The 19,797-nt window shown below is 44.4% G+C and overlaps 1 protein-coding gene across 1 annotated transcript; it reads right to left on the bottom strand.

Annotated features, from left to right (window-relative positions):
* Positions 1 to 4,135: 4,135 nt before the first annotated feature.
* On the bottom strand, positions 4,136 to 18,799 carry UCMA (upper zone of growth plate and cartilage matrix associated). The gene is made up of 5 exons (XM_081211068.1): positions 17,207 to 18,799; positions 16,769 to 16,837; positions 16,515 to 16,610; positions 8,759 to 8,857; positions 4,136 to 5,465 (listed from the first exon to the last, which is right to left on the bottom strand). The coding sequence occupies exons 1-5, from the start codon at positions 17,262 to 17,264 to the stop codon at positions 5,368 to 5,370; spliced, it is 420 nt and encodes a 139-aa protein (XP_081067194.1). The 5' UTR covers positions 17,265 to 18,799; the 3' UTR covers positions 4,136 to 5,367.
* Between the last annotated feature and the right edge of the window lie 998 nt (positions 18,800 to 19,797).

Here is a 19,797-nt window from a genome sequence, read left to right as displayed (position 1 = left end):
ATCGCAAGACGACAAAACTCGCGGAACGAATTAATTTCGTCTTGCGAGGCACCACTGTGCCATAATTATGGGACGCGGGTAGCGCTGTGGTCTAAACCACTGGGACTCTTGGGCTTGCCGATCAGAAGGTCAGCGGTTCGAATCCCCGTGACGGGGTGAGCTCCCGTTGCTCGGTCCCTGCTCCTGCCAACCTAGCAGTTTGAAAGCACGTCAAAGTGCAAGTAGATAAATAGGTACCACTCCGGCGGGAAGGTAAACGGCGTTTCTGTGCGCTGCTCTGGTTCGCCAAAAGTGGCTTAGTCATGCTGGCCACATGACCCGGAAGTTGTACACCGGCTCCCTCGGCCAGTAAATTGAGATAAGCGCTGCAACCCCAGAGTGGGCCACGACTGGACCTAACGGTCAGGGTCCCTTTACCATAATTGGCTGAAGACTGGGGTGGTTTTTTTTGTCTGTGGCTGATAGTTTGACATTTAACTGCCCAAGAATTTAATAACATCATCCTTCTTAACATGCTTAAAAAATGCAGCAAGTCTTCAGCAAACGTGAAGAGGCGAAAGGAGGAATGGCCCTGGTTTTATATTGTTTTATGGGCAATGTACATTAGCAGTCATAATTCATTCACTGTTTAGCGGTGATACCACAGCTGAATGATTTCAGCTGAGAAGTTTCCCACTAGCATCATTTTATTGACTACCGTATTTTTCGCTCCATAGGACGCTCCTGACCAAAAGACGCACCAAGTTTTTAGAGCAGGAAAACAAGAAAAAAAATCTGACTCAAATTTTGTACTAAACTATTTAAAACAGCAAATTGTGTGGCTCCTGTCCACTTTGCTGCTTTAAAGCGAGCCATGGTATATAATGATGAGAATGGAAAAAGGACACATTCCATTATAATGTAGCTGTTTTCATTATCACTGGGAAGTCAGTATTGGCAGCAGTCACAAAAACTAAAATTTGAGCATTTTACTGTTATTAATCAAGAATATTAATAGTCAGGGAGAGAAACCAGGGCTGTGCAAATGAGAAGTGCTTGGACTATGGAGGAACAGCAAAAAGATAATAATAATAATAATAAGCTGCCACTCTGGGCGGCTTCCAAAAGAATATTAAAATACTGTGAAGCTAAAGATCAAATGATTGTGCTCCAGTTCCTAAATCTCTGAAGTTTTCTCAAAACAGGCATGGTTGTTTTGAAAGGAAGATTCAAAATGGAGTGACTGAGCAAAGAACAGAGGAGGAAAAGAGGGCAGATAAATAGCTTCCATTCAATACCAAGAGAACACAATGTTTTTGGTTTAGTATAGGTGGACTGTACTTGTAAGAATTTGTATAATGAATTATAGAGTTGGAGTGGAATATCAGAGCCTCTTTTCAGCAGTAAAGATTAGCTACTAGGAACATGGTGCACACACACACAGGATGTCTGGTTATAGCTGTGCAGTTTAAACTGTTCCTGAGCCAGATACCTGCTCAGTTTTAGCTGAAATTACTATTACTGGTTTGTGGAGATGCTTTGCATGTATTTGTGACTATTTCCCCAAAACTGCTACTTGAAGAAATCCCCAAACTTACTATTTTTAAACTTCAAATGGAGCTCAGAATCCAGTTAGGCAATCTTTTGCAGTTGAATTAGGAGGCACTGAGAGACAGCAATTTGCTGCTCCCCACCCCCACCCTCCACCCCAGGAGCACACAGCCTTTCCTCTGCTTGCAAACCTTGTCGGGACTTCAGGGGAAAGCAAAGTCTGTAGGCAGAGCAGTGTAGCTCCCCACCCCCCACCCCCAAAGAGCAGCCCAGCAGCACACAGCCTTCCCTCTGCTTGCAAACCTTGCAAACCTTGTCGGGACTTCAGGGGAAAGCAAAGGCTGTAGGCAGAGCAGTGTGGCTCCTCCCCCCACCCCCAAAAAGCACCCCAGCAGCACACAGCCTTCCCTCTGCTTGCAAACCTTGCAAACCTTGTCGGGACTTCAGGGGAAAGCAGAGGCTGCCGGCAGAGCCGCGTGGCTCCTCCCCCTACCCCCAAAGAGCAGCCCGGGAGCGCACAGCCTTCTCGCTGCTTGCAAACCTTGTCGGGACTTCAGGGGAAAGCAGAGGCTGCGGGCAGAGCACCGTGGCTCCTCCCCCACCCCCAAAGAGCAGCCCAGGAGCACAGGACAACAGCGATTTGGCTCCAGGGAACACACATTCGCTCCATAAGACGCACAGACTTTTCCCCTTACTTTTTAGGAGGGAAAAAGTGCGTCCTATGGAGCGAAAAATACGGTATGTCAGATCTCTTTTGGTGGAATCTGAGCAAATCTGCTGAAATCTGCAACACTGTCATTTAAAAGGGCTTTCTCCAAGATACAACATCATCTTACAGTGAGGAGGCATTAAGGCAACTGCTGGGTTTGTGTCTAACCTCAGGAGGAGGAAAGAAGAAAGGCATTCCCTTTCATGCACACACCTAAGATACAGAGATGAAAAAGAGCCTCTTCCTATACTTTACAAACCCATTTTTTAAAAACCTCCTGAATTAGCCCTGGGAAATGGCTGATTTTAAAATCGCTCTCCAGCCTGTCTAGTCATGCACTTTGCAGGATATTCAGCGCTAGCCATTGATTCTGATTTTCTTCTTGTGTTTGCAATTGCCTGAGGGATGTTGCTGCAGAAGACACTGGGATTAAGAGGATTGTGAGTGGAGATCATGAAAAACAAGGTGCTGAGATGAATTGCAGGTGGAGATCCTCAAGCCTGGGGGAATTGTTCTAGTGAAGGAAGAGCAATGTGCCTGCTTTGGAGAGTAATATAAAGGCCTTTGAAGTTTCTGGCTTGGCATTTCTTTCAAACCATTAGGATAAACGTGACTGGACTTTGATGCAGTATGTTAAAAATGTGCCTTTGTAAGGGGCTGCGTTGTTTTCTTGCTGGAAGAAGTAGCAGGCCAGCTACTAATGGAATTCCTAGGTAAGAAATATTTGCTTATCCACTGGGTTATTTTCCAGACGCCAACTGCCAAGCTCCCATATTCAAAGATGAATCCTAACCCTTCCATTAACAACTTTGTTTTCTTTTGGTGCTCCACAGTTGCCCTGGATTTGAGGATTTCTTACTGTTGCTCTTGGAACACCTAACAGTCTTAACTTTTCACACACTTGCTTTGTCTCATTAAGTGTTAAATAATAATAAAAAGTCTCTTGAAAATGTAGGTATGTGCATAGACAGCATCTAAAAGCACCTGTAGCAAAACTAACACTGTGTGTGAAAACCATGCCAGCTTTGATTACTAACTGAAGTGGGACCTTCGTGGTGCCCCTACTGAAGCATTCAAGCGTTCATAATGGTGGACATTTTCATAGGACACTTCTATATCCCAGTGAATAGTGCCTAATTCTGTGTGCTTGGCTGGCGCTGTTGTTGGTGAGTCATGTTGATGGGACGTTTGGCAGGAGACACTGCGAAGCCACTCACGTTGGGCCCCATGTGTGGATGTTGTCAGCAGTTCCACTACAGCAGTTTGCTTAATCAAAGGCTGCCTTCATAAATAAATGGAAATGCTGCTGTGTCTGCTTGCTTGAAATGGTGCAGCCATCTTAAAGTCAGCTGTTTTTTTGGTTCCCGTTTTTCAAAGAGCCCTGGCTGAAGACGGGGTGGGATAGCTGGGAGCAACTTTTGTTGGGGGCCTGAGCAGGCTGTGCCCAGGCCTAGGCAGGCATTGGTGTACTCTGCAATGCTCCCCAAAAGCCACAGAAGTTGATTGTTATTAGCTGCAGAAAGTCGTTAAGCTGAGAGTTTTTGTGTTTGATTTGGTATAAATGACATTTCCAGCCCTTAGGACAGCAAACACAGGCTTTCCCATGTGCCCTGCGAAAACTTCAAAGCTGCCCTCGAGCTCATCTGGTGGGGTGTGGGACTGCAGGGACTTGCAAAGAAGCAGGACATAAATTATGCATCTGAAAACAAATCTGTGTCTATTTTGCATAACAGAAAGATAACTGCTTTTACATTTTTCTTTCTGCAGAACCATGATGCAGGTTAAAGAATGCACCTCCGTCCAGAGAACCTCGCTGCATATAGAAAATGAGGATGTCAGGGAGAAGGCTAGGCTAGAGTTTGTAGGAGAAGTAATAAAGGTAAAGGGACCCCTGAGGTTGTGGCACTCATCTCGATTTAAAGGCCGAGGGAGCCGGCGTTTGTCCGCAGTTTTTTCGGGTCATGTGGCCAGCATGACTAAGTGAAACCAGAGCAGCACACGGAAACGCCATTTACCTTCCCGCCGGAGCGGTACCTATTTATCTACTTGCACTTTGACGTGCTTTCGAACTGCTAGGTAGGCAGGAGCAGGGACTCAGCAACGGGAGCTCACCCCGTCACGGGGATTCGACCTTCTGATTGGCAAGCCCAAGCGGCACCCACGTCCTCTAGGAGAAGTGATAAGTCACTTTAAATACTTCATTTGAATCCTAAGTTAATCTTGCCACCAGTACGTCAAGTGCAAAACTAAAGATTCCTCACACCCTGAATCGTAAAATCTTTAACTGGCCGCAACTCTAGTGGTGTAGTTGGAGTGCTGGACCTGGGAAAATCCTGGGGAACCATGGAATTTAGCCTACCTGTGAAGATAAGATGGGGAGGAACCATGCAGGCCACCTTGAGGAAAGGCAGGAAATAAATGTAATAGTAAATATATAAACTAAGAAAAGTGATTGCAAGAGGCTAATATATTTTTAATAAACAAATACAATGTTCTTTGCTCCATATTCTAAAATCATTTGAAACAGATACAGCACAAGCTGGCATTGGGGTTTTTTTTCCAATGCCCCTATCAAAATACAGTGCTTATTTTATGCATTTGCTCTAATATAAAGTTTGGTCGACCTTTTTTGACCCAAGACCACGTGCAGCCTTGACCAGCCCAGGGCTGCAAGCAACAGTGCCCCCTCCACATTCCAGGCACACACTTGCAGGACACACACCCAAAGCAGATCAGCAGGGGAGGAGGGGTTAGCGTCAGGCTGGTGACTGAGCAGGTGGTTAGTCTTCCTGCCAGGGGGCTGAACTAAGCAGGGGTTTCGCTTCCCTTTGCTCCCTTGTTCAGATATGCACCGGTCTAAAAGATCCCCTTTTGCCCGCAGTGATTTGGCCTTTGCTCCAAGGACTGGAGGTGGCGGCGTACCAGCGCTTCATGATACAAAGCAAAGCAGCACCTATGAGCCAACTCGATACTAGCTGAAGCCCTGGTGAAACAGGATCCATGGAGAGGGGATCAGTCATGTTTCCATGACTTCATCTATATTGCCTTGCTGGCAGTCCTGCCAATCGCACGCTCAGCAGGGATTTCCCATTTTCATTGTTTTGTGTTCCCCGCTCTTCCTCTCTGCTCTAGACAATGTGCCGGTTATATAGGTACGGTGGGTAGAGACCGTCATAATGGTACTGGCGCCATTGCTCAATCTGCTCTCGGCTTCTCTCATCCTGCTCTGTAGAGGGAAGAGAAGTAAAATTAAATCATTGGTGGTGAACATGACCCACGTTCTGGTTTGGTTAGGTTTGCTTGTTGCTTGTTCACCTCAGGGGGAAACTCCTTTTGTATATTCATAAAACTGTCTACAAGAGAGGATCCATGACAATTCAATGGGGGGGGGGTTGTAGAGAGGGGAAGTTAGGAGTCGGTGGGGGGATGGAACAGTTGGGGATCCGTGAAAATTTCCGGCAGAGTGGAGGTCACAAAGCCTGCTGCCTCCCATGCTAATGGTGCCTCTTCTCTTAGCAGACATTGTCTGGATTTTATCTAGGACCTTTTTATAGTAAATCCCCATACAGGGTCTACAAATATGTAGTTTGTTTTCCAACAGAGATAGACCTAATCTTTATTCTAACTGAAATGGAATTTCTGATCTCTGATATTTAGCACCCTTGCAGTACTCATCATGTAAGAAAATAACTCCTAATAGGTCCTAAGACATTTTGTAGGTCAATTAAAGTGTCATAGGTTCCGAATCTATTAATATTTGTGATTCTATAAATTAAATATCTAACATTTTCAATATTTCTGTATGACTGGGTAGGGTCACAATAGAAGATTAAAAGTTATTTCTTACTCCTTACAGAAATATATTAATTGGAAAAGAAAATATATTAATTGGAAAAGAAAAAAGATACAAAATATTGCCAGTGGTACGTTTTGTTTTGTTTTGTTTTTTCTAAATGAAATCTTGCAGCTTTTAAACATACATTAATTGTAGGTCTTCAAACCAACGAGGCTCTTCATTATTTATGATTTCCTGGTCTTCCAATTTTGAGATTTTACATTAATTATCTTTAACTATTGTATACCAAGTTAAAACTATCCTTTTCAATAAAGACAGCAGACATTACAATTTGATGTACATGCTCTCATGTTCTAAGGTTTGCATATCCAATTCCTGCCCTACTGAACTAAGTGGAGCTTACATCTGAGGAGACAAGCATAGGAATGTGCCGTTTAAGAAGTAAAAACTGAGGGTAAGATGAATCTCCTCTTTTCCAGCTTCAGAATATCTAGAAATCTGGCAGTATCAGCGTATGTCAAGAGTATTCACCATTACAGGGAAAGGGCAGCTCTGGAAAAATATCTAGATTTATTGACACACCAGGCAGACGCGCTTGATGCAAAGAGCAGCATTCAGCTGGGGCTGCACTTGGAATTCCAGAGAACAAAATTTGATGGAAAACTTCCTCCCATATTTGCATTCCCTGCCGAATGTGGAAATGGTGTGGTGGTATGGAAATGATGTGGTGGTATGGTTAAAAGCAACATGATTTACTAGGTAGGAAAAATATGTATAGGAAGAAGTACTTTCATTTGTGGCTGAGGAGCAAGCAAAGCACAAGGCAACAATTCAGACTGATTTTTTTACTCTCTTTGGGGTTTCTGAAGCCCCTCCGTGTTATGCCAGAAACCATGATGTAACTTGTATTTCTTGAGGAACTGTTACTACATTAAATTAAATCAGAATCCAAAAAACCACACAGCCCTGCTTAGTTCTTTGCAATGAAGAAGGTTTGGACTAAGTTCCTCAACATGCTGCACAACATATTACCGTACTTTTGAAACGGAGGGAAGTTTCCAAAGCAGATAATGGGACCGGGTTGTTTAAAGGAAGTCAGCCAAAAATCACCCTTGGGAATGATATGTTGGACTTGTGTTAAAAAGGGTGAGTCGGCTGAATTTAATTCTCCCATTTTAACGAGAAGCTTAAATATATCTGGCTACTCAGTTTCATCCAAGTGGCAGTTGTCCACCCACCACCCTCTCAATCAACTTACTGTCCCGTCCCCCCAATTGAGAGCTAGTTATCTAATACCCCCTGGGCTCAGAGAGGGCTTGCCTCCTTCAAAGAAGTGGGGATCCCCTCTCACAACAAACTCCGGTCAAGAGGACTGTGGTTAAGCTGTGTCCTGTCCACATCCTCAAACCCATCTCAAAAGGTGGAACTAGATGGTGTGTTGGGGATTTCACCAGGATTTGTTTTAGCTACACAGGCATCTCTGGCTTGTTGAGTACCTCGCCTTTGGGGGTTTTGCTTTCCCACTAGGTTTCCCATGCATTTAAAAACAACTGTGAGGCCTTCAGTCAGTGCTGAGCACCAACCAAGATGGAACTGATAGCATGATTTTTATCATACCCTCCAACATTTCTCAGATGAAAATAGGGACATTCTGTTCTACATCAGAACCACTGCCTGAGCATTTTCTCCTGGTCAAGTACAAAAATTATTAGAGGAAACACACAAGACTGCAGTATTTTAAGCACAGAAATCTTTGAACTTATGAAGTGCATTTAGGGAAGCCTGAGGGGGAAAAGGAAACCCCAAATCAATAAATCCAACTAACTAGCAGTTGTACTGATGTAGAATAGAATGTCCTTATTTTCATCAGGGGAATGTTGGAGGGCTTGTGCTATGCTGGGGCAGGAAATGCAAAGCATTTTGTTATGGGGCCTGAAAAAGGGCTACATTCAGATGACAGTATTGGAAAATTCCATCCAAATACTTGTTTTGAAAGGGAATCGGATCAGAGCTGCCACACCTGCCTGGCTGACAAAGTGGCTACCAGCCTCTGCACAGGATCCGGGGAGCCAACGGCTCTTGAGCAGCGTGTGCCATAGTTTAGAAAGTTCATTTCCATATTTAGTACACGTTTCCCAAACTGTTTCTGCCTCCCTCTGAATATGCTTTCAGGGTTTGCTTTTAAAAAAAATATTCAATACATGATTGTCCTCTGCTGAACGACGCTCACAAAATCAGAACAATTGGCAACCTGAGACAAGAAGGAGTTTGTTGTGTGTGTCCTAGCAGTATTAAGTAACTCACATGTTAAGAACAATTCTCTTCAAAACTACAGATAGGATCTCATGAAATGGAGACTTTTGCAACAGTATCCTGAAAGCAAAGAAAGTTCTCTTTCTTAACATCACTTGCATTTCACAAGAAACCTTCTGTCGTCACTGCAAGCCAGAATTCACAAGCTAAGGAAGACTCCATGAGGTTTTTATTTAGGGCACAGGTGGTTCAACTGCAGCCATCCAGACTTGGCCAGAGGTTCATCACCTCTGCTTTAAAGGATACAGTGGCACTTCCCCAAACCTTGTCCCCCGCAGATTGCGAGGATATCAGCACATGCATTTTTCTACATTGTGGCGTGTGGCGCTTGCAGTGATCAAGTGTGCACCTAAAGCAGGGAAAACACATGACACCCCTTTTGCTTCTGTGGTTAAACCCTGAGGTCTTACCATCACGCTCTTCCTCAACAAAGTTCTCAAACTCGTTCCTCTGCTCCTCATAGTATTCCCTCCTTTGTTCGTCAGCAGCCAGCATCTGGCGGGTCTCGGCTGTATTGGAAGATGAGCAGAGTATTAGCCAGCAGGCCTGAAAAGGGACTGAGGGATGCTTTGCTCTTGTTGCACCGAGCCACTTCAATATAAATGTCCTATAAATCTTCCTTGACTGTAAGCCTTCGAGTGCTTAACTATAGAGCAAGAATGGAAAGCCTGCAGCTCACATGCCACCTGCAAGTCTCGAAATGCTTTTCTATTTTAAAACAGAAAAATAACATTTATTAATGCTATCCAATTATTGGATTATCCCCAACTATTTAAGAGTTAATCCAGCTAAAAAGGAGTGCAAAAGCCCACCCTTTGAAGTAGCAAGAATTAACGTGTTTTTTAGACTAAATAGGCAAAAAGAATCCAAACTGGTGATGTTTTGTAGCCTCAAAATTAGTCACCTTATTTTGCTTGCAGCAAGCAGCTAGTTTGCATTATTCACTTTCATCCTCATGAGGTTCTTGGTCTGCAAAATCTTCTGTACCCTTGTGCTCTGTTATCAACATAATTTGCTCTGGGCTCTGGGGGGGTAATCTGAGTGAGTTCGGGGTGTGAGTGGTTCCACTCTGAGTCAGGGACTTAGCACTGGGTGGCCTTTTGGTGCCTCTGGTGGTGATTCTGTGAGTTTGGAATACCTGCACTTGAGGAAATCTACCCATGCCCTTCATCTCCCCAGCTGATCATTAACAGAAAGTGCAATTAACAACAGAAAAGTTCACTGCTGTTCGATATTCTAAGGTCTTTGTTTATTTGGCTGCCTGCTGCCCCACAGAAAACACCCCATGTGTAGAAAAGTAGCATCTCAGGGAGAAAAGTTCAGCCTAACCTCCCCGAGTCCCTGCTAATGCTGGGTGCTATTGTGCTTTTAAGTAAAAAGAGTGGGGAGTAATAAACCCACAAACCCATAACTGCATTCTGCAGTAGTACAGTCCAGAAAAAGCTTTACCACTGGATTCTGTAGATTGCATAAGATGCCCAACGGAGAGACTCACCTCTGCTCTGAGTGAGGTTCTCAGAAGAGGGAATGGAAACTTTCCTCTCTTGCTAGCCTGCACTATCTTGTAGGAAGATCCTACTAGATGAGGGTGAGGATTTCTGACCTGTCCAAGGCACTGCACCCAGCTGCACCACTCAGCTGCTCTTAATCAAGGAGCAAGTCATAGAATCATAGAATCATAGAATCATAGAATCATAGAGTTGGAAGAGACCACAAGGGCCATCGAGTCCAACCCCCTGCCAAGCAGGAAACACCATCAGAGCACTCCTGACATATGGTTGTCAAGCCTCTGCTTAAAGACCTCCAAAGTAGGAGACTCCACCACACTCCTTGGCAGCAAATTCCACTGTCGAACAGCTCTTACTGTCAGGAAGTTCTTCCTAATGTTTAGGTGGAATCTTCTTTCTTGTAGTTTGGATCCATTGCTCCGTGTCCGCTTCTCTGGAGCAGCAGAAAACAACCTTTCTCCCTCCTCTATGTGACATCCTTTTATATATTTGAACATGGCTATCATATCACCCCTTAACCTCCTCTTCTCCAGGCTAAACATGCCCAGCTCCCTTAGCCGTTCCTCATAAGGCATCGTTTCCAGGCCTTTGACCATTTTGGTTGCCCTCCTCTGGACACGTTCCAGTTTGTCAGTGTCCTTCTTGAATTGTGGTGCCCAGAACTGGACACAGTACTCCAGGTGTGGTCTGACCAGAGCAGAATACAGTGGCACTATTACTTCCCTTGATCTAGATGCTATACTCCTATTGATGCAGCCCAGAATTGCATTGGCTTTTTTAGCTGCCGCGTCACACTGTTGGCTCATGTCAAGTTTGTGGTCAACCAAGACTCCTAGATCCTTTTCACATGTACTGCTCTCAAGCCAGGTGTCACCCATCTTGTATTTGTGCCTCTCATTTTTTTTGCCCAAGTGCAATACTTTACATTTCTCCCTGTTAAAATTCATTTTGTTTGTTTTTGCCCAGTTCTCTAATCTGTCAAGGTCGTTTTGAAGTGTGATCCTGTCCTCTGGGGTGTTAGCCACCCCTCCCAGTTTGGTGTCATCTGCAAATTTGATCAGGATGCCCTTGAGTCCATCATCCAAGTCGTTGATAAAGATGTTAAATAAGACCGGGCCCAAGACAGAACCCTGTGGCACCCCACTAGTCACTCTTCTCCAGGATGAAGAGGAACCATTGATGAGCACCCTTTGGGTTCGGTCAGTCAGCCAGTTACAAATCCACTGAGTGGTAGCAGAGTCAAGACCGCATTTTACCAGCTTCTTTACAAGAATATCATGGGGCACCTTGTCAAATGCCTTACTGAAATCAAGGTAGGCTATATCCACTGAGTTCCCTTCATCTACCAGGCTTGTAATTCTGTCAAAAAATGAGATCAGGTTAGTCTGACATGACTTATTTTTCAGAAATCCATGCTGACTATTGGTGATCACAGCATTCCTTTCTAGGTGCTCACAGACTGTTTGCTTAATGATCTGCTCCAGAATCTTCCCTGCTATTGATGTCAGACTGACTGGGCGGTAATTATTTGGGTCCTCTCTTTTCCCCTTTTTGAAAATAGGGACAACATTTGCCCTCCTCCAGTCTGCCGGGACTTCGCCTGTTCTCCAGGATTTCTCGAAGATGACTGCCAGTGGTTCTGAGATCACATCTGCCAGTTCTTTTAATACTCTTGGATGCAGTTCATCTGGCCCTGGAGACTTGAATACATCTAAACTAGCCAAATATTCTTGTACTGTCTCCTTAGCTATTCTGGGCTGTGTTTCCTTTGCTGAATCATTTGCTCCAAATTCTTCAGGTCGGGCATTGTTTTCTTTATCGGAGAAGACTGAGGCAAAGAAGGCATTGAGGAGTTCAGCCCTTTCTGTGTCCCCTGTTTGCATTTCACCATCTTCTCCTCTGAGTGACCCCACTGTTTCTTTGTTCTTCCTTTTGCTACGAACATACCCATAAAAGCCTTTTTTGTTGCTTTTAACCTCTCTAGCGAGCCTGAGTTCATTCTGTGCTTTAGCTTTTCTGACTTTGTGTCTACACGTGCTGGCTATTTGTTTGAATTCCTCTTTGGTGGTTTCCCCCCTTTTCCATTTTTTGTACACATCCTTTTTTAATCTTAATTCAGTTAAAAGTTCTTTAGATAGCCACCCTGGCTTCTTTAGGCACCTTCCATGTTTCCGTCTCATTGGTATTGCCTGACGTTGTGCTTTTACTATCTCCCTCTTAACAAACTCCCAGCCATCATGAACTCCCTTTCCTTTTAGTATTACTGTCCATGGGATCTCACCCAGCACTTCCCTAAGTTTTATGAAGTCGGCTTTCTTAAAGTCAAGAAATTGAGTCCTAGTATGCTTGGCTGCTCCTTTCCGCTGTATAGTAAACTTCAGAAGAGCATGATCACTCGCGCCTAATGATCCTTCCACTTCTACCCCACTAACCAGGTCATCAACATTGGTTAGGACCAGATCTAAAATGGCTGTTCCTCTTGTTGCTTCTCCCACTTTCTGGACAATGAAGTTGTCTGCAAGGCCAGTGAGGAATCTGTTTGACCTTATGCTCTTGGCTGAGTTTGACGTCCAACAAATATCCGGGTAATTGAAGTCCCCCATTACTACTATCTCCCTTCCTTTTGCATGCTTGGCCATCTGTTCCAGGAAGGCATCATCTATGTCCTCCGTTTGGCTTGGGGATCTATAGTAAACTCCCACAATGAGGTCTCTGTTATTCTTCTCTCCCTTAATTTTGACCCAAATGCTCTCACTTTGGCTTTGAGGTTCTAAATCTTGGATCTCTTCACAGGTATACACATCCCTGACATATAACGCCACTCCTCCTCCTTTCTTGTCTGGTCTGTTTCTCTGAAATAGATTGTATCCCCCCATTATTACATTCCAATCGTGGGACTTATCCCACCAGGTTTCAGTGATGCCTATTATGTCATATTTAGTTTGCTGTACCAAGAGCTCAAGCTCATCTTGTTTATTTCCCATGCTTTGCGCATTAGTGTACAGACATTGAAGTCCATTAATCATTCCCCCGTGTCTCTTATTTAAGGATTTTTTCCTCCCACCACTAGGTCCGCGTGCTGTTTGCTCCATTTGGTCTATGACATTTGGATGATCATCTTCATTAATTGATAGACTCCTACCTTCAGGAGCACTGTCTCCCTCCCCCACATTAGTCAGTTTAAAGCCCTCCTGATGAGGTTTCTGAGATTTTTGGCAAAAACATTCCTCCCAACCGTTGTGAGGTGCAGCCCATCACTTGCCAGAAGTCCATCTTCAAGAAACTGCAGTCCGTGATCTAAGAATCCAAACCGTTCCTGTTTACACCATTTGCGAAGCCAGCTGTTCACTTCCACTATTTTCCCCTCTCTCCCTGGGCCACGTCGTTCAACTGGGAGGACAGACGAGATGACAATTTGTGCATTTAGTTGCTTCAATTTCCTGCCGAGAGCCTCGTAGTCTCTTTTGATCTTCTGGAGGCTATTGCTTGCAGTGTCATTGGTTCCCACATGAACCAAGAGGAAGGGGTATTTGTCAGTGGGTTTTATGATTCCTTGCAGTCGTTCAGTTACATCTTGGATCTTAGCCCCGGGGAGACAGCACACTTCCCGAGACATCTTGTCAGGCCCACAGATCACTGCTTCTGTTCCCCTCAGTAGGGAATCCCCTATCACCACTACACGCCTCCTCTTGGGTTTGGTCGGGGTTCTTCCATGAGCTGTCCGTTCCAAGGTCGCCTGCACATTCCCTGAGGACTGACTTTGCTGCTCGTCTTCATATACCTGATCGACTGTAATGAGGGAGAGATCCTCAAATGGAGTCTGCTCTTCGTCTTCCATGCTAGGGGAGAGGACCTCAAAGCGATTGTGTATTTCTAAACAATCAGAGTGAACCCTGGGCCTCCTACTTCTTTGAGTCACGTTTCTCCATATATCTGGCTCCTGTGTTGATGAACTAGCCTCCTTCTCAGGGGAGTCCCCTGTCTCCTCCTTGGTGGGGACGGTGTGCTCTGTTGCTTCCAAGAAGAGCTCCAGCTCTCTAATTCTTTGGAGCGTAGCTACACGTTCCTCCAGTTGCTGGACTTTGTCTTTTAAAAGGGCAATCAACATGCAATTGCTGCAGGTGAAGCTGCCTACAACCTTTGGCAAGATGGCAAACATTGCGCAGGAATCGCAGGCGACTGCAGCTGTTCCCTCCCCTTCCATCTTGAGATCGTGTTGTTGGGGGTGGCTACAGAGGTCCTCCATCATAAAAAGCTTGAAGACAGGACAAATAACTTCGCCCACAAAAAAAAAACCTAGGTCTCCCCCAACAAACGTTTGAGACTAGCTCCCCTAAATCTAAAAGATGGATATAAGTCAAAAGTATTCAAAAGGAGAACGAACACTGTTTCAGGGATCCTGTGTAAGACGGCTGGATGGCGCCTGGTGTGCCTCCTTCCAGCAACTCCTGCAGCCCAGCTGGTGCCAGAATACTTTTTTCCTGTTTCCTTTGGACCCCACCAGAGAGGCTGAAAGGGGGGTTTTGTCGACTGGGCAGCCCAGGACCTCCATACAGCCCAGGCTTGCGCCCTAGAAAGGTCACTTGGGTCTTGCAAATGCAGCAAAAAGAATGTGGGAGGCAGCAGGTACAAGTTATCTGCCTCTGCAGCCACAGAGGGTCCTGTGATTCTCCAGCAGTTTGGTTTCAGCCCTGGAGGCACGCTCCATTAACTCTTGATGGGTGCCAAGAAGCAAGGATCCTGTGTATTTTTTGTTGTTCAGTTTAAGTATTATGGGTTGTTGAGTTAAGGGTAGCAAGCAGTGGCGGAGGGATGCCAATAAAGGAATTCTGACTTTGGAAAGACACATTGGATCAACCACGTTTGGCTTTTGTTTCCTGCATTTTAAGTGCTCCATCAATGTGATGCACAAGGAAAGAGATAGTATTGTCTTTATTATTGTCTCAGTCAAGTTCTGTGTTGAGAGGGGTCATGTTTGGTGGTCACTTCCAGCTGTTAAATGTCCTGGGAGTGGTGAGAAAATGAAATGCAGGAGGGGCCGTCCGGCCTGCGTGTGTCTCAGAGTGTGTGCCAACTCTATCTTTTGTGTGCAAGTCTGGCTGCTTGCCCCAAGCGCTCCAGGCATGTTTTTGCCTGCTAGCCCTGGGAAAGTGCTGCACACAACTCCCTTTGTGTTATTAAGCTAATGACAAAAACTGCAGGAGTCAGGGATGCAAAATGCTGCCTGCCCAGGGGTGACAAAACAGTCTGAGCCAGCCCTGGTTGCTAGAAGGCAAGATCAATCGCTGACAGTACTTTTTAAATAATTACTTTAAATGAAGTCAGGTGTGCATTTCTATGAATGCTGTTTAGGGTTCTACCAAGGGGGGCTGAATCTGGTCTTGCAGGGCCTGCCCACCCCAGAGTTTCCAGTGTGCTTGCAGCTGTCTTCCCATTTAATTTGCATAGTCCACATGACTATCAAACAGCACCAATCTCAGTGCTTTTCCCCCTCTGTAAAATCAGGTTTTCCCAAAACAGAGATCATCTAGTAAATTGGGGTGAACTGGGCTCCAAACCACTCCACTCATGTTTGCAGATGGTTTGTTCTGTATTCCTGAGTGGGTAGATCAGTCATCATTTCCTGTCACTCCCCTTTCCACACCCACTACTTCTGAATGTGCGTGTAACTACCGGTATTTCCTGCACACTCCTGAATGATGGAGTCTAGTTATAGACATATTGGTTCTGCACATTTTTGCAGAACCAGGAAAGTGCACAAGCAACTTTTCAATTGCCTGGCTGCATGCTTTTGCATACGACTTGGGTCAGATTTTTTCTTAAGTATGCAAGGGGCATGCAAAGCTGTCTGCGCACACCCTGTCAGTGCTCAACTGGCGTAACAGATTAGAAGGCAACAGATTAAAAGGCAGGGACAAACACAAAAAGGCCAAAGATGCTCCCCATATACAAATACAAATTCAAATACTTTGATCTGTGGACTACTCTGGTCTAATTCCAGTGAGGGCAAAGAGAATTAACAGCCAAATAACGTCTGAATGTGGCCAAGCCTGTGCGTGTCCAGCTTCTTCCCTAAAGTGCAGAAGGAGACAGAGCAGGTCTCTGCATTGCACTCAGGTATCTTGAGTTCACCAGGATGCCCTGCACCTCCCACTCTGTCCCCCTAATGGACCACCATGTGGTTTAAACTAATTAAGAAACATCTCATACTTTCAAATACATTTCAGTTTCCAAAGCAACAACTTAGCTAATTTAGAAATGCAGCCAATAAATATGCGTATTAAGAAATTAAATGAAAACCCCCAGCTACAAAGAGTTTTTCAAGTACTGACTTACACAAGCAAACTTTCTTATTTTTTCTTCCTGCTGCCTTCTACTATCACTCCTCTGCACCCATGTGCCAGTCTCTGACATGCCACTGCCTATTACTCTAGAGTAGTCGTATTCAATCAGATAAATGGATAGTGGTGACCACTGCATACATGTGTGTTTCGATATGAAAATCAGAAGAGTAAGGAGCCTGTTCTAATCTTCACTGATCAGTTAATAAATATTTCACAGCGTGGCAGACAATTTAGGAATGTGCCCAAAAAACAAGAGATTAAAGGAACATTAAATAAATCACAGCTTTCCGTAAACAGCTTCCAAACAGTCTCACCATTGAGCTCGTCTCTGGACTTGGTAGATCTTTTGCCTCTTTTCTTGAAAAAGTTAGAGGCATCTGATTCCTTCATGAAGACTCTCTTTTTAACACCTGGAAGTAGAAAAATAAGGGAGCCTGACCACTGGTGAGAAATGGGGGGGGGGGGTTATTTATTTTCAAAAATGTTTAAAGTAAATATGTGTCTTGTTTATATTGTCTTATCCCTTTCCAAAGCCAGTTAATTAATAAAATTGAATCTCCCCACTTACTTTCCTTGCTGAGTTCTCCAGCTGCTGCTTTTTTGGACTCCACAGCCACGGCACCACCTTCTTCAAGAACTAGAGAAGGTGAAGTATAAACCCAGTTTTGGATTTAGTGAGAGTAAGTACAGAATCTTGGAGAAAATCACAGATGATTTTTTAAAACTGTTACCTGCTATATTATAACATGGCAAAGATAATTGTTCTTCTTAACATGCCTTGGATAGCAAATGCACTAAGGTTTAGTCTATATCCTGGACATCGCTTAAAAGCAGTATTGCTGGTGTAGTAGCTAGAAACTGAATATCTTTTAGCATTTGGTGATTTGATGGGAAAACTACAGTCTCTCTCATCCCATTAAACTGACAAATGCTGCCATTTGTTGCCCTATTATTCCTTGCTGAAATTCAGCCTTTCCTTGTAGTTATTATTGCAAATCATACATACCAATCAGAAGCACTAAAGCCATGAGGCAGGAACGGAAAAGCACCTGCTTCCACTTCATCTTTGCTGTGTTCCAGCCGGCACAGTAATGAATGTCACAGCGACTTTTGCACACAGAAGAAAGAATAAAAAGAGTCCTGTTCTCTTTCTAGGAAATGAAGCAGAAAGTGATGCTCTTCCCTGAGGGGGGGGGGAGAGAGAGGAGGAACCTGGGATGGCGCTTGACTTGGGAGCTCCTGCCTTGGCTGCAGAGACAGGTTCAAGGGAGGCGCATGGAAAACTCAGCATAGGAACAAGTGTGAAGCAAACATGCTGGTTTTGAGACACACACCCAGCGGGGAATGAGTTGTGAACAGCCAGGCAAAGTGAGGAGAGTCATGGAAACCAGACATATTATTTGCAAAAATGGTGACAGGGAAGTACAGATTTAAGCAAGAAACAGTCTGACTCCTGAAGGGCACCTGGGTGGCAAGGGTAGTAGCAGCTGCAACTTTAGGGTGGTGGCAGAGCTAATATATGTGTCTGATTGCATCTAGTTTTCAGTTGCAACTGAATTCACTATGTGAGGAACCTTGTGCATCAGACCAAAGGACCACCAAATCCAGTACTCTGCTTCCAACTGTTTCCAGTAGTGACCAGCAGGGCATGAAGGTAACATCTTTCCCTCTCCCCCACCCCATCACATCTCTGAACTTGTGCCTAAGGCAAAAAGTAGGTACTAGGCACAGTTGCTGAAAAAAACACATCTGGTGAATGGAAAAGTAAGTTATTGAGTTTCATGAGCTCACTATTTTCAGGAAGAAGGTGGACAGGATAGAGCCTTACCACAGTTTAGTACAATCAGGATGCACTTTCTTGGAGGAGGCAAACAACAGAGGCTGGGTGTAAATGTCTGTCCCATATGGACAATGCTGATGATGCTTTGCTAATGATTCTTTATGAAGACCTGATTCCTTTTTTGATGGAGTAATGTAGATGGTGCTGGAGGAGACTCTTGAGAGTCCCATGGACTGCAAGAAGATCAAACCTCTCCATTCTTAAGGAAATCAGCCCTGAGTGCTCACTGGAAGGACAGATTCTGAAGCTTAGGCTCCAGTACTTTGGCCACCTCATGAGAAGACTCCCTGGAAAAGACCCTGATGCTGGGAAAGATGGAGGGTACAAGGAGAAGGGGACGACAGAGGACGAGATGGCTGGACAGTGTTCTCAAAGCTACTAATATGAGTTTGACCAAACTGCGGGAGGCAGTGGAAGACAGGAGTGCCTGGCGTGCTCTGGTCCAGGGGGTCACGAAGAGTCGGAAACGACTAAATGACTAAACAACAACAACAAAATCACATTGTGATGTTAGTGCACTCTACCAATGCCATTTATTGAATGTTTCTTATTAAAATCTCCTCAACAGCTGACTCACTGGTATCCAGGGTAACAGGCTCTTTGAATCAGGGCTGCCAACTTGAATAAATGATTTGGGTGGCAGGTATGCCCTGCCTCACATAATTAATCCCATGACACAGCACACACACACCATTTGAATGGCAATGCCCATCAACCCTGGGGGACCCCTCAAATATTTTTTTGGGGGGGGAGCAAAGGGACCTTGACCCCTAGGAATTGGCTCCTATGCTTTAAATACCAGAAAGCCCACACGATGGGCTGCATTTATAGCTAACAGTTTCTTTGTCAAAAATGAATGTTGAGCTAACAGTTAAGTATCTTAATAGGAACAAGTGAGGTTGATGATGTTTCACTTGGACTAGAGAAACTTGTGTCCACTTGGACACTTTGCTCTCAGACAACTTGAGGGGGAAGACCCCTCCATTTTCGGTGCCCTGAAAACAAAGCAGCAAATATGTGTTCAAACCACATCTGTGGTGGTGAGAGTAAAATATGACAGAGAGTAAAAGATGAGAGTAAAAGATGATAGACAGACAGAGAGATGATGGTGATAGATATAGATAGATGATAGATAGACTGATGATAGATAGATAGATAGATAGATAGATAGATAGATAGATAGATGATAGATAGATATAGATGATAGACAGATAGATATTCCCTCCATGCAAGCTGTGGAATGAGCAACATTAAGCAATGAAATAAACTAATCAATCAATGATAAAGTAGCAGAGAAGCCAAACTGGGGGGGGGGGGACAGAGAGACAGAGAGAGATCTAAGGAAATAAAAAATATCTTCACCTGGTGCCAAAAATACATCCAACAGTGTTCCATGCAGGTCCCCTGGGGGAGCATCCAATAACTGGGACACATAAGAAAAAAGAATGCTGGATTTGATGAGGCTTTTTATCCATAAAGTAATTCCAGTGAAGATGAGAGTCTAATTCAGTGTCATCCATTCAAGTTTACTGTTTTAACAGAAAATAACCAAAAACTAGGGGAAAGAGATTGGAGAAGGACTAGAATGGAAAGGCAGTCTAAAAGAGAAGATGTATCTGAATGCTGCAGAACTGAGGTGTAAACATTCATGTTCAAAACTACCACTTCAGTCCTGAATGCCGCATTGGCAGCACCCAAGTTATGGAATGTACAGGAGTGCTTGAAAGTAAACACTGAGTTTGTTCTCCTGGCAGAGC

The sequence above is a fragment of the Podarcis bocagei genome (genome assembly GCF_964188305.1).
Source record: "Podarcis bocagei genome assembly, chromosome: 10".
Classification (NCBI taxonomy): Eukaryota; Metazoa; Chordata; class Lepidosauria; order Squamata; family Lacertidae; genus Podarcis; species Podarcis bocagei.
Note: the sequence above shows the minus strand (reverse complement) of the source record. Positions and strands in the feature narration are given on the sequence as shown.

Bases quoted from the DNA above. Each gene is read 5' to 3' on its own strand.
- UCMA (XM_081211068.1), bottom strand. From the start codon at position 17,264: ATGAAGTGGAAGCAGGTGCTTTTCCGTTCCTGCCTCATGGCTTTAGTG. The intron at 8,858-16,514 runs GTGAGACTGTTT...CTTCCAATACAG, and splicing joins GTCCAGAGACGAGCTCAATG to CCGAGACCCGCCAGATGCTG. The intron at 5,466-8,758 runs GTAAGACCTCAG...TTCCCTCTACAG, and splicing joins TGTTGAGGAAGAGCGTGATG to AGCAGGATGAGAGAAGCCGA.